Raw genomic sequence first — 16,736 nt, 5'->3', positions numbered from 1 at the left:
CCCCGGCGCGCCCCCGCCCGGTGCCGGCTCCGCTCCGAAGCCGCTCCCGAATCACAAGGGCGCAGCTTTAACAGCGCACACCCGCTGGTTTCTGCTGAAGCAACAAAAAGAGCGGAGAGCGAGGCAGCGGTGCGTTCAAAAGGAGCAGCTTTAATGGCATCCCGCAGCGGCGGGAGTCTCTGCCGGCGCTGCGTGTGACATGCACAGCACCTGCCTTGGCAGGGCTTGGACTGGGAGATCTCCAGAGGTCCTCTGGACCCAGGAGTTCCGTGCGGTTGTGTGGGCCCGCGGCTCGGGCGCTAGCTGGGAGTGGGGCGCGGCTCTGGCGAGGCGCTCTGAAGAAAGAAGGCTGAGAGCTCACTCAGCGCCTTGTACCGGTGTGAGATGGAATTCTTCATTGCCTTGGGCATTTCAGCGTAGCTGCAGGGGACAGAAACAAGTGTCAGCAGCAGAGACACTACAGCATATCCCTGGAGCTCCCCTCTGCCTCCCTGCTTGGCTCAGCAAGGCATTGGTAGTGACACAAGCCCTGAACTGGGGGTTTCCCATCACCCACCCTGCTCCCATCCAGGAGGACATTTCTCCCTGATGCCCTTCCTTACAAGCAAGTTCCCCTGGACACCCTTGACCAAGGCTGGCCTTACGCAAAGAGCTGTAGGTAAAACATCACTTACGTCTGGTTGTAGCCATTTGGCTGAAAGCAGGGATCCCAGCCAAAATCCCGAGGGCCCCTGGGCTCCACTATCAGTCCCTGCCATGAGAAAGCACAGAAAAACTTTAAAAGAACACCAAAAAGCACAAAAAACCCTTAAAGACTGCACTTCCCGTGCAGCACAGACAGAGACACGCTGCCATAGCTCACAGTGCAGCCACCACAGGCCCTGCAGGGAGCTGTCCCCTCCCCAGCATGTGGCCAGCATCAGCAGCTCCAAACTCACGCTGCCCTATGCTGACAGTGCTCTGACCTCTCCAAATAACAGAGCTAAGAACTGTACCTGAATACAGCCCTGTAAGGGGGAGATGGGGCTGAGGAGACTGGGGTAACGTGCAGAGTTCAGTGAGCACCACTGAACAGAGGGCTGCACCCTCAGCACCCCCTCCCACCAGCTGCGCTCCCCCTAAGCCTGCTCCCAACATTCAGTGACCCAGAGGCCACCACGAGTGTCCTCAGCAGAGCCAGTGCTGCCACCCAAGTCCCAGCAGGGCCCTCCTCCCCAGCACACAGCACCTACATGGGTCTGGCCTTTGAAGAGCCTCACTGGCTCCTCCGGGTTCCCGCTGCTGAAGGCGAAGGTGCAGAGCGCGTAGGCAGACTTGTCCTCAAAGCCAGCCAGCAGCTTGTACAGGCCTGGGGACACAGAGGGGAGCCTGGAGTCCCTGCTGCTCCTGGGAGCACAGCACAGCCACCCAGGCACGGAGGTGTTCTACGTGGCATCCCCAACCACCGCGGGAGGTGACAGAGCTCAGGCACCAGCATCCCTGCTGTGACTGAAGCCAGAGCCTCAGGTCCCATCTCCAGAGCCCCGCTATGAATTTGGGAGAGGAAGCAACCCAGCACAGCTAAAGCCCCTGGTGCCTGAAGGTGATTAGTACTCATGTTAATGAGACCAGCAAAGGATTTGAACTGTGGGATCAAGGCACAGCAGGGAAGGGGAGCATTATTGGAGAGAGGCTTGCCATGAAGCCACAGGGAGCAGGAGATCTTCCAAGTCACACTGAGCACAAACGAGATGCTCCCATGAGCCCTGCCACCAGGCTGCAGCAGGAGCCTGGGAATCCAGGGATAGAACTACTGAGAAAAACAACATCCCAGGAAGGAGGGTACAGAACAGGCTCGAGGAACCTGCTGGCTCTCCCAGCATGGGTAGGGAGCCACTTCAGGGGCACAGGAGTGGGTTACACACAGAGTAGTAACATGAGGGCGGTACCTTCTGGCTTGAGTTTCTCCAGGAACCATTTTCTGAAAAGGAAGGGAGGAGGGAAGAACAATTTTTGCTATTATCTCTCAGAAATACAGGCATCCTTGTGACATTGTTGCTTACATTTTCATAGGCCTTTGAATCCCTCTCAGTGTGCTGTAGGATCACTCATTCTGGAGCACTTACCAGGAAGGACAGACTTACCTCTTAAGCTGAAGGGGACACAGTGAAAACAGCAGTGGGGTATTTAATTTACTGTATCTTAGTTATTATGTATATAAATACATAATAACTTCGTTATCTTCTGGATTAAAGCTATGCTTAGGAGAACCTGTGGGGCACTCATGGCAGAGTCCTGCTGAAAGGCTTGGTGCCTTTACTGCACAGAGCCTGCTCTTTGGACAGGTTCCCAAGCTGCTAGAGCAGGCACCTACATATTGGAAACCAGAGCCAGCAGCCCAGGTCTATCTCTCTATTCCTGCTCCATAACTTCCCACAGAGCTTAAGGAGCTCAGTGCAGCCCCTGGGGTGCAGGATGAAGGGCAGGAAACAGCAATCACCTCCCTGACCCCACTGCTCCTGGAGTGTGAGGCCAACCCTGCCAGCCTGTGCTCCTAACCCTGGCATATGAAAGGGGAAACAGCCACTTACATGTAGGGTCCTGGGAGGCCCCCCAGGGCATTGAAGCACAAGCAGGTGTCCTCTACTATAACAGGTCCCTGAACCTACAGTGACAGCCCGAGAGAAGGAAAACATTAGACCTAAAGGAAGGCACTGCCTCCAAACCCATTCCCTTGCTCTGGCCCATCCTCGTGTTTCCACTTGACCTCAAAGGCAGCACACACCAGACAGACAATCAAACCCAAACTCCCCCAGGCAGGCCAGAGAGGCTGAAGAACAGTAGGGAAGCTTTCCCATGGAGAAAAACAAGCAGAGCTGAACGCTCCCTCCCATCCTAGAGGACGAGGAAAGGGAAAGTCTGTGTTCCAGAGGCATGCCTGCAGGGTACCCATCCCAGAGCCAGCTCTGGAATGTTCAGCAGACAGAACTCTTTGTCCTGCAGCCAGCGGGCCTGGACTGAAGGAGGTTCCGTGACCTCCCGCTGCTAGAGGGACACACCAGCACAAACCAGAGCAGCCGGGTGGCGGGAGAGCAGCGAGGCCAGGACGGGCCGGTTGGGATGCCTCAGTGTCCCTGCCTGGGGTCCCTGCACACCCATCCCGCCGGGAAAGGGGAAGGAGCGAGTGACCTGCCGGGCGGCTTCGCGGCACTTCTGCACCGAGATCTCGTCTGGCTCCCCCTGGTACTCGGGCACTGCGGACACGGGGATGGGGCGGTGCTGAGCACACGGCCGGGCCGGGCCGGGCCGGGCCGGGCCGGGCCGCCGCATCCCGCCAGGCCCTGCCCACAACTTACGGTCGATTTTCTTCGCCACCAGCGTGTAGGGAGAGGAGTCCCCGAGGATCTGCGTGACCTGCGCAGGGAGAAGGGAGTGGCGAGGGAGGGAGGGAGAGAGGCGGGCCCGCCGGCCAGGCCCGCTCCCGCCGCGCTCACCTCCTCCAGTTTCTTGGCGTTGCCGGTCACGAACACGACGCTCCGCCGCGCCGGCGCCGCCATGCTGACCGCGCGCGCGGCCCTGCGCGCCCGCCCACCAATCAGCGCCCGCGCCGCCGCCGCGCCCCGCAGCGCTCGGCCAACGGGAAGCGTGCCCGCCCCGCAGCGTCCGACCAATGGGGAGGGCGTCCGCCCACGCCAGACAGGCGGGAACTGCCGGCCCGGGTCGCCGTGGCAACCGGCCCCGCCCGGCCCGGGCCCCTCACAGCCCGGCCGGCGGAGCCCGCGCCGCTCCTCCTGGGGAATCGCAGGGGGACTGTGCTGCAAGCCCTGCTGCTGATCAGCTCCGACCTCAGCCGCGTCTCTGCACTTTCTGTCATCGCATTTCCCGCGTCCGAGCGACCCGTCGTTGGTGGTTTGGTGCTGGTGGTGCCTCTCACAGCCAGAGCTGTCCCTTGGGAATGTCTGTGCCCAGGACAACCCCAGCACTGAGTGACTGGAACCTCAAACTGATCAACACCCAATTCTAGCAGCTCGGGGCAGTGCACTGATGGTTGGCTTGTGCGGCTTTACCTGTCCTGCATCTCAGGTAAACACTGGAGCAGCTGCAGCAGAATCTCCAGGCTCGAGTCGGGAGTTCTGTCTGCGGGCCAGTGTGGAGCCCTGCAGGAACAGGTCAGTGCCTGTGGGGTCCCAGCTCTCCCACCGTGTACCAGGCCCCTCCTCGCTGCCAGACCCTGCCAAAGCTCCTGCTTTGCAAGGGGACTTCTCAGGAGGGACTTCTTTCCCGCTGGGTTGCCCAGCTGCCACAGCCAGGAGACCCCTGTGACCCACGTCACATCCCTGCAGCCCCCCTTTCCCTCAGGCATGGGGACCTGGGGTCACACCACAGGCTCACACAGCAATCCTGAGAGGAGGAATGCACTGCTTTTGCCAGAGGATGCCATTCTCTGTACAAAAGAAATCATGTGGAAAAGAGCAGCAGATGGTCTGTCCTCTGCACAATGCAGGAATGGGTAAAACAGACCCAAAGCTTGGGTGAAGGAGTTGTTTTTGTTGTAGAATCTCCTTCATAACATCTCCCAAGTGAAAACCAATCCCCAAGCATGCAGACACTGCTGGAAACAACACCCCTTCCCTTTCTGCTGACTGCAGTTCTCTCTGCCATCAGTCCAGGGTGGGACAGCACAAGCTGCAATATAAAACCACAATACCAAAGGAATATGTGGAGGACTGCTCTGTACCACCCCAAGAGCAGACATTTCTAATAGTCTTTCCAGCCTTGTGGGGAAAAAAAATCTATAAACATTTCTTAACAAATTCTATTCCTGCAATGTTTCTGACCAGGACTCCTGTGGCACCAAGGTCCTGCTGTGGATGGCAGCAGCAGCAGCAAAGGCAAGGCTGGCCTGTGGGAGAAAGGCAGAGGCACTGGCAGGGCTCTGCAGCAGCAGGAGTGAATTAACTCACTTTCCAGCTGGGAGGACATGGTACCAAACAGCTCGGTGAGATCTGCAGCCCCCCTGGAGACAGACACAGTCGCTCCTCATCCACCTTCATCCTCCCTTGCAGGCAGAGAGTAGCCAAAGGCACAGGCAGGATGACTTCTGTCCCTTCCACTGAATGTATGATGCTAAAACCAGCCTATACTTCAGGAGAAAAAAACCCAGCTTGCCTTCCTGATTCCCACCTGGGGAGCTCAGCTCTCACAGAGGGAAAAGCCCTGTTTATATTCCAGCTGGGCAAGGGAGCTTGAGTCACATCCAACCCTCCAGGCTGCCGTGCTCACTCCTAATCCCCTTCTCTGCATGGGGCAGCACTCAGGTGGAAACTGTACAAGGTCCTGGGGGCAGGCTCAGAGGAGGAAGCTGGGACATGGCACTGGAAATTCTCTGGGGCACCACTTCCCCTCTCCAGAATCATTTCAAGCACGTGCTTAGCAGGACAATGCTTCTCTCCTCAGGAAGGACCAAAAAGAGAACCAGAAGAGCTTGGCTCTGCTTAAGTGCCAAGCTCAGGGGCTGGAAAGGTGAAGGCTCCCAAAAATAAAGGGCTGACAGAAATGCCACCAGCACTCGAGACCAAGGCTGGAAACAGCCAAAACACAACAGTCCCATCCATTAATAGAGGAGCTCAGTTCTTGTTCATTCCAGCACAGGGGTCCCTAGAGCTCCCCAGTGCCCGTGTCTGGGAATAATCCCCACCCCACTGGACCACAAGGAAGCAAAATTGACTGCCATTCAGGACCACGACCACCACCACACCATGCTGAAGGGCTCTGAATATGAACTGGGCTTCTTCACTGTGGATGGGTATCAGGAGAATTGTTCTCCAGCTGTGTCTTTATAGAATTTCGTGCTGCTTGCTGAGTTTTACACACATTTCTTACTTTTGGTTAAGAACACACAGAAACAGGGACTCCCAGCCTTGGAGAGGCCTGAATGTCCTCCAAAACTTTATGAAGACGTGCAAAAACTCCACACGTAGAATCAAAAATAGGTTTACTGGAATGTCTTTAGTCACAGCTGTAAGCAGCAATACTGAAAACACTGAGCTTGTTGTGCATTCCCATGGCAGGACCAGAAAGTTTTCTGGATTGTAAAACCTAATTTCACTTTTTCTCTTTTCTTTTTTTTTTTTTTTTTTTTTTTGAACAAGAGAAAAACAACACCCCTGCAGTTGTTCTCAAAAGTATCAGTTCCCTATAATGGTGTATTTCCCTTCAGACATTTATCTCCTTCTTTTCTCTGATTCAAAGACAGAGTCCCCTCTGCCTTCCACAGCAGGCAGCAGAGAGCTGCTCAAACCATATTATTATTATTATTATTAATATTACAACTCAACCATATATACAGATAGACCGTAGGGGCAAGTAGCCAGCTCCAAACCAGAGACCCAGAATTCCACAAAACAGGCGGTTTGGGATCTGAATCTTGTGTTACACAAAAAAAAAGTCTTACAGCAGGAACAGGTACTCGACTGGAAAAGGGTTGTTTGGTAGTTCTTGAAAAGCTCTCTTAGAGCTGGCTGCTTGCCACCACCTCCTGCTCCCAGGAGAAAAAAAACGACTTCCAAGCTATATACAGATATCTCACTTAAATTACACAGCAGATTGCTTATCCCAGAGGCAGCTCCACCGAAGCCTCCAGTTGCCCTGTCAGGATCGGTACTTCAGGACTATGGGCACTGCAAAATACACAGAAAGAGGCTCTCACCACACACCCATCCCTGTCAGGGAGTCCCCCCATTTCTGCAGTAACAAACCCCAGCAGCTGCGAGCAGAAGTGTTGTGTTCCCAGCCCCAAGCTAAAGCAATCTGCTGTCTGCACACATGCTAGACAACATATCCTGCTACCTTCATCTCCTTCCAGCTTCCCAAAACTAAACCAGATGGGATTTTCCATCAGTCTCTCTCTCAACCCTGCTGCCAGCTTCGCCTCTCCCACTGCAGGCTGTGTGTTAGAAGGACATCAGACCACAAGGGCTTTGCTGAAGGAACAAGAACTGTTACAGAGCTGCCCCTGGACACTTCAGTGGGAGGAAAACCCTCCAGACCCAGAAGAGCTGCACTGCCATTCTGGACTGCCTGGATCCCTGGAGCATGTCATTCTGCAGGCAGAGGGATAAATTATTTCTGCCTGGAAGAAACATGCTCTGGTAATTCTGAGCTGTTTGGTAGAAAAAAGCAGTGACATCTCTGCTCTGGGGGGCTCCAGGAAGGGCAGAGACCATGAGAAGGGACCAATGGCAAAGCCATAACAGCTACTCAGTGAAAATTAAGCAGCACATCAACTTTGGAGAAGAGCATTTGTACACAGCAGGTTCATTCCAAGGTGGCTGATACATGTAGAGATGTTTCTGGAAGACACTGCTCTAGCCTGAAACTCTTCCATGTACTCCCACCCGCCCTGGGATCAGTCAGTGCCAACCCTGGGTCAGTACAAGGTTGGCAGGGCACTGCTGGTGTTCTCTCATCACAGTCAGCAGGACGTGGTTTGAGCCTGCTCCTCTGTGTGGAACAGAAGTACAGAATGCTCTGCAGGCACCCCTAATGGGCAGAGTGGAGCCCGTGGGGTGGCTCAGGTGCTGTCCCTCAGGGACAACAGCACCACGGTGTCACTCCCAGCACGGAGTGCCACCAAGGTGTCCATGCCAGACATGGCTGGGCTGATGTGGAGCTACTCACCGATGATCACGAGCAGGAGAATGACCACCACCATCGCTATGATCGCCTTCAACTGCAAGAGGAGCACACAGGCACCTTACACAGGGGGCCAGGGGCAGCTGCTCCCCCTCCTCCCAGGGGCAGGCAGGTCACCACCCTTCCACAACCCCAGCCCTGCCTGTTCCCCTTCTTGCTCACCTTACAGTCTCGCCACCACATCTGTCTCCGGAGATGCTTGGCTCTTTTGCTAAAAGCTGCTGCGTTGTCTGATAAACTGTCTATTAAAGGAAAGAAAAGAGTCAGTTCAGTGGTGTACACACTGTCACAGCACCCTGTTCTAACTGCACTAAGTTCTATGCAGTAAAAGACCCAAGCACAGCATGATTCACCAAAGCCACAGCAGGGTCAATGTGACACCCTTCATCTGAGCACACAAGTTCCACTGTGCTCCTTCTGTACTGGCTGCTCTCTGAGGACAGGAATGTGCTCTGCAAGCCAGTGGACCGTGCCAGGAGACAGACCAATCTACCTTTGCTTGAAAGGCCAACTAGATCCCAGCACCCAGACACCTCCAAACTAATGCCTCTGCACAGAGCAGCAGGTAAAGGTGGAGAGAAAAGTCAGCAGAAAGCCAGATCTGCAGCCTGAGGCTGAGCAACACCACTCTGAGGAAGGACAGAAATGTAAGCCCAGGTCTGACATGAGGGGCTTTCAGAACTGAACCATGTTAACCTGGCCCAGCAGCCAGGAGAGCAGGCCAGCAGAGCTGTGTTTGACATCACACCTGATTTATCCTGCAGGTCGTCCAGCCGCTCGCCCCTTTCGATCACCTTGGTGATGTTCTCCTGCATGACATCGATGACTTCATCCACCTGGTTCTGGACACTGGGGCAGGGCAAAGGTAGCGTGAGAGGCAGAAGTGAGTACCAGAGCTGCCCAGCCTGGTGGGATCTGAGAGCTCACCCACAGAAATGAAAGGGCACAACAGTGGGAAGAGGTTGATGAGATGCAGAGAAAGCCAGAGACATGGCATGGGATGGATCTCTGGCAATCCCAGGAAGGGCAAGGGAATAATAAGGGGCTCAGAGAAGCTGACTGGGAAGTCAGCAGAAGTGGGACATCCTCTCTAACACCTTTAACAAACAAACAATTGCTGTTGGTGGGCATCTCTGCTACAGAAGAGCTTAAAATGGGGAAAGTACGAAAAGCATACTTTATCTTTCTACATTTCATAGAACTCCACATCACACCTCTGCTCAGTAATTTGGGGTGAAATTAAATCAGTTCCCTCCTCCAGGAACTGAGTTACTAAATTAAACCCACTCTGCCAGGGGCATCAAGAGGATAGCAAATAAATGGCTGATATGAATTAAACCAAGTTATAATTCATCTTCTCCTAGGTTATGCAACTCTGTGGGTAGCCTTCACTGAACAGCAGCCTAAATCACACCCGTAGGGTTATTAAAAATGCATTTATTTGCTCCAGAAAAAAAAACAAACCTACACTGGCAAGACAGAAAAATTTTCCTGGTGGAAAAGTACTGCTCCATTCTGGTTTGTATTTTGGAGCTAATACATGTTTATTTTCCTGGAGATAGAAATGAGGATTTTCTTGAGGCCTGGGGGATAATACATTGTTTGAGACATACCGTTCCCAGAAAGGCAAGGGCAACAGCAGGATCTTGGAGGCAACAAAACAGAAATAGCTCCAGAGAGAAACAGCATATCCTCCCCCAAGGCCCATGAAACTGGGGCCAACACAGACTCAAGGCCAGTCAATGGGGCACTGCAGGACCAGAAACAGGGCTCTGTCCTCACCACCATGCTTCTAATTAATTAATTAGAGACATAGGTTCACACTGACCTACGTCTCCTACCAGCGAGGTCCCTCTCACCAAGCAGACACCTATGCTGACAATGAGCAGCTGCAACCAGTAATTGTGGTCACAATACTTGCTCACATTTACTTTTTGTTCCAAATACAGGTAAGAATAGTCATTAAAAGGCATTTTCCTTCCCAAAAAGCTCTAGAAAGAATTCCACATCACTAAATATGAAGGGGCTTCCCATCTTAGCTTTTCAGGCTGAGCTCTCCAGCACCACTGCACTGTGGCTTCCAGAGCTAGAACAGCCAGGCAACTCCTCTGAAATTTCTGAGTCAACAGCTATGATAAAGATAAAGGCACATGCTGGACACCAGCAGCACATGTAAAAATTTGCTTTACTTAGGACATCCTAAGAAAGGAACCTGCCTTCTCTGGTGCATCACAGTCTGTGGGAGCAGCATCTCTCTGAACCCACCTACACCATGTGGTGGGGCAGCTCCCGCCTTCCACACCGCCAGGAGCTTCTTATCTGGAGGGGAAGGGGACAGATAATCCCCAAAGACCTCTCAGCAGGAACTGCCCCGTGCCCAGGAACCTGCTCTGATCCACTGTTTATTTTACAAACTCTAAGGTGAGTGGCAGAGCTGCCGCTGTTGGCAAAGCTCGGCAGGTGGCACTGAGGATGGGGACAGGAAATACACGGCAGTGCCCTGGGCAGCCAAGTGTCCACCCCACACAGGACACACAGCCCCTAGCCCGTCCCTGGGCACTGGGTGACAAGCAGGCACGTTCTGCAAGGGGCTTTCCTTACCTTGGCACAACAAGCCCCAGCTTGGAGCTGCCAGCAATGCAGCTACAGCTTGGGGCGAGAGGAAAAGCACCAACATCTGCTACCCCAGATGAGCCAACTTGGCAAAACCTCTAAGCCTCAAACATCGGCTTCACACGCAGAAGTCTACATTTGCAGTATGTAAATGTTTCTAAAATCTTGTTCTGGCTTGAAAATAGAGAGATTTCCTCCCACAACAGATTTGTCACCAAGTAATCCTGGTACAACTAACAAGCGGGAGCACACCAGGTTACAGTGCATCTAGGAACTTGCAGAGCCATGCAACATCACCTTCATCCCTGCCAGTGCAGGTCAGAGCCCTGAGGGGTGCTGCTGCAGTCCTGGGACACCCCAAAGTACTGGAGGCAAAACAAGCTGATAACTTCAAGCTGCTGTGGTGCTTAACAGTATTTGGGGCACAGCTATGGAGCACAGACCCTTACTGCCTTAAGATGCTTCTCAGCATCCTGTCTGTTCTCACTTGAGCTGCTAGCAAAATGCTAAGGGCCCTTGTTACCTGCCCAAACCCGTGGCAAGCTGTCACCTGTCCCCAAGAGAACAAAATATTTCACAAATGAAGAATGGAAGCACAAAGAAGTCAAGGCTTATAAACTCCCACAGATGTTGAGGTGTTGACTCCTATGGAACACAAATGCATTTGGGTAGCACAGTATGCCATCTGGGGAAAAAAAACCCAACAAAACAACAAAGCAAAGAACAGGAAGGAAGAGGCCAAGTCAGAGAAATTCAGACCTCCACACAGCACCTTAACCAGACCTTAAGCCAGCCCTTTCATTCTGCTCTCTCCCACCCTTCACTGCTGCCTCTCCAGGAGGGGGCTGAAAAATGCTCAGCCTATATATTAGCCCAGCAGCTTCAGAACAAATTCAAAAATTCCCATTAGTCTGGCATGCTTCAGGTAGGAAACTCAAGTCACATCAAGAAGAAAATATTTTCTTGTTTTATTTGGCAACAGGGAATTAGTCCTCTAATACAAAGTGTATTTCCTGTTGGGGAGCTACGGGCTTTTGACACATACACTTCATGTGCTTTACTCCTGCCAGATTTCCAAGAGAAATAACGTGGAATAAATACCTGCCAGAAAAGGGAGCAAGACAAAAATATGGAATATGTCTCCCACAACCTTCTTTCTTGCTAATTACTGCAAGTCTGATGCTTTTAGCATGGACAGCAAGCGTACACCATCAAAGCAACGAGATCCAGTGGCACTCAGCTTGCTTTAGACTCCTCTCTTGCGCTCTGCTGTTCCAAAGTGGGAGGAATAAACCTTTCCATTTTGGCCACTCTGGGTTGGGTACTGAAAACCTGCCTGGGCTGGTCAGGGTGCTGGGCTAACAACAGTGCTGCATTCTCCAGATACTGTAAACAGCCTGTGCACACACCATGGGATGTTCTGCCCAAGGCTGCTGCTTGTCTCCAAGCTGGCTGTTTGCAGCCAGCATGACACTCCCGTTTTCCACCCCAGTGACATTAACAGTGTGTACTTTGGTGCACATTCCACCCAAACACCCCTGGTTGTGGCAGCCACCCAGGGAAGAGGGAACAGCAGGAAGAGCCAAGGCAGATGGAGGGTGCAGAGGCAGGAGGCTGCACAGCACTCCCCAGCTCACTGCAGAGAGCCCTGCTGTTCCAAACAACGGGGTAACAGTGCTGAACCACGCCACAAAGCCTGGACTGAAGTTGCTGCTTAGTCCCAGCTGGGAGGAAAAGAGCAGTCTCTGCCTCCCTGAAGCCATTCAGTCATTGAAAGGATTATATCCAACTATGATACCTGTCAGTGTGGCCTTGGTATCACCTTCAGATGAAAGCCTGGACTGTGGTTGGGGTTCACTGTACAACCTGCAATGTGCCCTGGGAAGCTGCAGTCAGCTCTTGCCTCAAGAGTTCAAATCATTCCCCAAACCTTCCCCTGCTCTGAGCCTGCAGCCAGCCAGAGCCACTGGGGCTGGGAATGCTGACCCCCAAAGCTGCACAATGGGGGGTTCACAGAGACCAAGAGGCTCCTGAGGAACCCCAGCAATGTGCTAAGCCTCAGCAGAAGCATGAACAAGAACCCAATGGCACAGTTCCCTGAAAGCACAAACATCAGCAGTAAAGTGAGTCAATCAGTGCAGAAACGGGGCTGATTTTAGCAGAATTTTTGAAAAGATGGTCTGTGATGAGAAGCCCCTTTTCCAAATTAAAGAAATCCAGCTGGAAGCTGAACATCCCAGCCCCCCTTGAAAAGGCTCTCATGCACACATTCAGCACTTCTTCCAAAGCCTCAAAGCAAAGGCAGAGAAAGTTCTTTGTGCCTTTGGGGAAAATGATGTTTAAAGGATGTCCCTTTAAAAGCTGTGTTTCAGCTCCAGCCCACCCTGGGGATGGGAGGCCTCAAAGGGACTCCATGTGGCCTCTCAACTACCAGAGGACAGTCCACTCCAACCAAGCAGCTTCCAGACACATCAGGACAAAGCTCAGCTTGAAGGGGACTGACACTTCTTCCTGTCACCATTGCTGACTGTCACTCACCTCCTTCCCCTACAAGGTTTGCAGTGCTCCCCCCACAGCTGAGCCAGCCTTGAGGGTCTCTGATGCCAAGCTCCACCCTGACCCAATCCATTCCCCTTTCCTGCCAAGCACGAGGAAAACTTTCCAGTCTTGCCCCTCATGTTTAACATGTTCCACACCTTTGCTCCCAAAATCCCATCACTTTTTCCTCTACACAGTTTCCTTTTACGCCCATCTTCACACCTCGTTCCTCCAGCCCCATACTACTGTGGCCTCTCTAGCTTTGCCCAGCTATGCCTCAGCTCTCCCAATGCTCAAATTCCTCCTCTTTTCCTTACAGTTTTTCAGCAGCTACCCAACCCCTTCTTTGTTGAAACAAAGAAAACTGAGTCACTATGAGGCCAGGCATTGATCCCTACAGCACAAAGGCTGAACTGATCAAAAACTTCACAGTGATCTTCATGACAATAAGTGATGATTGCATGGTGTAAGTGCTTATTAAAGAAAGCAATCAAAGCTGATGAGAGCAGAAAAATTCTGTTTTGTAACAGATGCTCTAGATGCTCCATAGATGTAGCTCCTTGATAGCCCAAGCGACATATTCCATGCCACATCCACTGTATCCAAGCAATCTCTGGCAATGGGCAAGCCTCATGTGTGGGCCATAGTCACATCACACCTATAGATCCACCAGCTCCTGGCTAAATGCTCCTTTCACTTTTCTTCCTTTTCACAGGTGCAGTGTCCTCCTCTACCTGTGCCACTGCTCCCTGCTACCAGGCCGAGACAGGCAAGAGAAGAGCTCCTGTTTTCTCCCAACAGGGAACACAGCACACACTGTAGGTGCTGTCCAGCAGAGGAGGATGAAGGGATGGACACTACCCCATCTCTACCTTTCTATGGAGGTGAGACCCCACTCTTAAACCCAATTCTCAGCTTTCTCACTCCCTCCAGATCATGCCCTAGAAGGGAGGACTGACTTCCTCCAAAGAGCAGTTCCTCTCTACCAACAGCATCCTCACACTCTGGAGGGAACAGAGATGCCCTGAAAACTCAGGGTGCAGCCCCTGCCCTCTGCCTCTTGTGGAGCTCAAGTGCCCTTCACCCCTCAAGATAACAAGCAAAGCCTAATGCTGATGGTAGCATGAGTCATCCCAGAGCTGTGCTGGCTTCTTCCTGGCATGGAAAAAAAATCCCTAACCAAGAGTCACACACAGGCTGCAAACAAAGAATAGTCTGAACAATGTCCAGGCAGCAGTACCCACACAGATCTCTGTCCTGCCTCCACAGAGATCAGCAAAGGAACAGGGCAACACAGACCAGAGGTCTGTGAGTTAACCCCACACTTCTGATTAAGTACCACCACCGCATCCTTCACAGGAAAAACTGGAGCCTTGAACAAGCTTCATCCAGGAAATGACTCGATGGCAGAAGGATTCAGAGTGTTCACTCCTTCCTTCGTGCCCCACTCCTCCTCCAGCTGTACTGGTTTCCTGTTTTCCTGCTGCTTTGACCCCAGTGAGTCACGGCTCATCTCCAGGTCACCTATATCAGGTTTTTACCTGCAGAAGGGGATGCCAGAGGACCAGCTGCTGCCTGAACCTCATGGTCCCGGTGTGTTCCTGACCATTTACTTTCTTGAAACGTTAAGGAGCATGTTACAGGATGAGGTAAAAAAAAAGCCTCAAAAATAAAAAAATGTTACTAGGAAAGGTTAAAATTCAGGGTTAATGATGTAGAGAAAGAGCCTCACAAAAACATTGAACAGGTCACCACCAGAAAACAGCAAGGGCTTCAGAAACTCCAATAAGCTACTGTGGTGTAACCTGATCCCCTTGCCTCTGTCAAAACACAATTTCTTGACAGGCTGCATCAAAACTAAGATTTCCTTTAGCTGTGGATATGTGGATAGGACATACTATTTAGAAGAACACAGGCACAAGGAATGTTCATAAGATGACCTACACAGAAATACTCTGACAAGACAGCAGCAGGAGCTCACAGTGCCACAATAAATTATTATCTCTGTGACACTAAGCAACAGCAACTTACTGCCTGATCTTGTCATTCCTGGGTCCAAACCTGGGTCCAGAAGGCCCCCTCCTGCAGGCAGAAAAGAGCAGTCAGGTCAGGTACAATGAAAACATGTTTTTAGACCAGACCCAAATGATCTGAGGAGAGAACCAACGCCTTGTGCACAGTGTATTGTTTTCATACCTCCCATCAGTCCCTCCCACAGATCTTAGGATCCGTGGGATCTCTCACTCTTACAAAAGGTCACACCTATTAATTCATGTTCAAGGCCAAAGCTCTGGAAGAACATCCCAAAGGAGTCAAAGGTTTTCATTCCCAAGCCCCCAGCCTCAGAGCTGCAGGCAGGTATGACACTGCACTCCAACTCACAAGAAAAAGTCTTCCTCTTCATCTGAGTCTTCCTCCAACAGGTTCCTCTGCAAACACAGAAAAAACATTTCATCAATAAGCAACCACCAATTCATACCCATATTTCCAGCTCTTAGGATGCAATCAGCATCCCCTGACTGAAGGAAGGCCCTCTCTGCTCAAGGGACAATCCCCAGCCCTGCACCCAAAATCATCAGATCACCCACAGACACTCTGGGCTGTCCCATCCACACGGGAAATCGGATCTACTGGATTTGGAGGACAAGGTTTCTCCTGTATCTGATGGCAGCAGGTGTAAGAGGAATGACCACAAGGGAACACACTGGCTTCCTTGGGCTGGAGGGCAGAGCAGTCTGGCAGCTCCTCTGTTTCACCCCAAAGGGCTACTTGGGACTCCCCTTTGCTGATCTACTGCACTCCATGAGAGGATCCAAAACCTGATTTTTAAGAGGAACCCCACAATCCCACAGAAGTCTGAATGTTGCAGACAAACACATTTTTGCTTAGGGTGAAAAACAATCTAGAGGGGGAGGTGACACAGTAAAGGTGTAGGCCCAGGGAGCAGCAGATGGTCCTTGGGGTGCCAACAGTTGCTGCTGGGCTCCCACCTGCAAGCCTGATACTCTGATGTTGCAGCTCACCTACATTTCCATCCTGGCACATTTGCTCAATTAACTGAAGTGAACATGCAACACCATGCAATAATTCCAGTCACTGCTTCCCTCAAGGGAGAAGCAGCCAGCTCGTGGCAGCTGTCGGGAGCTGCAGCAGCATTTCCGACCACAGCCTAAAGCGAACTGTAGCACAGCCTGACCTAGGCAGGTTAAATCCACTTTGTCCAAACCAGGCAACTGCCGGGACCTGTACTCAAAGCCTGACATGTGAGGGGACCGTGATGACGGGAGAAAAAAAGTCAGCTGTAAAGCACAGAGTGACTTCACTCAGCTCCTTCAGCCAACGTGGGCAGCAGAGCCAGGCCGTGTCCCTGCCAGGCTCTGCGGAAGGGCAGGAGGCCGGAGCACACCGGCATCTCCTGGCCACGGATGCGGCCTGAGGGAGCCGCAACAGGTTCCCAGAGCAGCCGCGCCGAGGCCGGAGTGACACACGGAGCGGGGCCGGCGCTCGGGCAGCCCCTCGCCGGCGGAACAGCGCTGTCACCGCGCTCCGGGCTGCGGGGCCCGCGGTGCGGCGGCACAGAAACGCGGCCGGGGCAGCCCCGCCGCGGGCACTCACCCGCTCGCTCTTCACCGAGCCCGTCACCTCGTCGTCGTTCAGGTGCCGCTTGAATTTGGGAGGCATGGCCGGTCCGTGCCGCGGGGCTGTGCCCGCGGGGAGAAGCCTGGAGGGGAGAGCAGGGAGCGCCGGGCAGGCCCAGGACGGGACCCGCCGCCCCCGCGCTCAGCGGGCCGGGCCGGGCCGGCGGGAAATGGCCGGTGCTGGAGAGCCCCGTCACAGCCGCCGCCCCGCCCGCCGCGCCGAGCGCCGAGCTACCGATGGCGGGCGGGCCGGGGCGGGGCGGGGCCGGGGCC

At 53.0% G+C, this 16,736-nt stretch overlaps 2 protein-coding genes and 1 long non-coding RNA gene across 3 annotated transcripts; 1 reads left to right on the top strand and 2 right to left on the bottom strand.

The window, feature by feature from the left end:
- Positions 1 to 130: 130 nt before the first annotated feature.
- On the bottom strand, positions 131 to 3,551 carry ITPA (inosine triphosphatase). Its single transcript, XM_021546034.3, has 8 exons — positions 3,474 to 3,551; positions 3,336 to 3,393; positions 3,169 to 3,233; positions 2,571 to 2,644; positions 1,929 to 1,960; positions 1,233 to 1,348; positions 675 to 751; positions 131 to 420 (listed from the first exon to the last, which is right to left on the bottom strand). The coding sequence occupies exons 1-8, from the start codon at positions 3,534 to 3,536 to the stop codon at positions 300 to 302; spliced, it is 606 nt and encodes a 201-aa protein (XP_021401709.1). The 5' UTR covers positions 3,537 to 3,551; the 3' UTR covers positions 131 to 299.
- Positions 3,552 to 3,651: 100 nt separating this feature from the next.
- On the top strand, positions 3,652 to 6,130 carry LOC146766806 (uncharacterized). The gene is made up of 2 exons (XR_014957134.1): positions 3,652 to 4,148; positions 4,821 to 6,130. It is a non-coding gene; the product is annotated as an uncharacterized LOC146766806 (long non-coding RNA).
- On the bottom strand, positions 5,958 to 16,676 carry VAMP4 (vesicle associated membrane protein 4). The gene is made up of 7 exons (XM_021545872.4): positions 16,441 to 16,676; positions 15,208 to 15,254; positions 14,857 to 14,907; positions 8,423 to 8,523; positions 7,837 to 7,916; positions 7,660 to 7,711; positions 5,958 to 6,659 (listed from the first exon to the last, which is right to left on the bottom strand). The coding sequence occupies exons 1-7, from the start codon at positions 16,504 to 16,506 to the stop codon at positions 6,631 to 6,633; spliced, it is 426 nt and encodes a 141-aa protein (XP_021401547.2). The 5' UTR covers positions 16,507 to 16,676; the 3' UTR covers positions 5,958 to 6,630.
- Between the last annotated feature and the right edge of the window lie 60 nt (positions 16,677 to 16,736).

This window comes from Lonchura striata, chromosome 8 (genome assembly GCF_050655825.1).
Source record: "Lonchura striata isolate lonStrDom1 chromosome 8, ASM5065582v1, whole genome shotgun sequence".
Taxonomy (NCBI): Eukaryota; Metazoa; Chordata; class Aves; order Passeriformes; family Estrildidae; genus Lonchura; species Lonchura striata.
The sequence above is the reverse complement of the archived record's forward strand: the minus strand, read 5'-3'. Positions and strand labels throughout refer to the sequence as shown.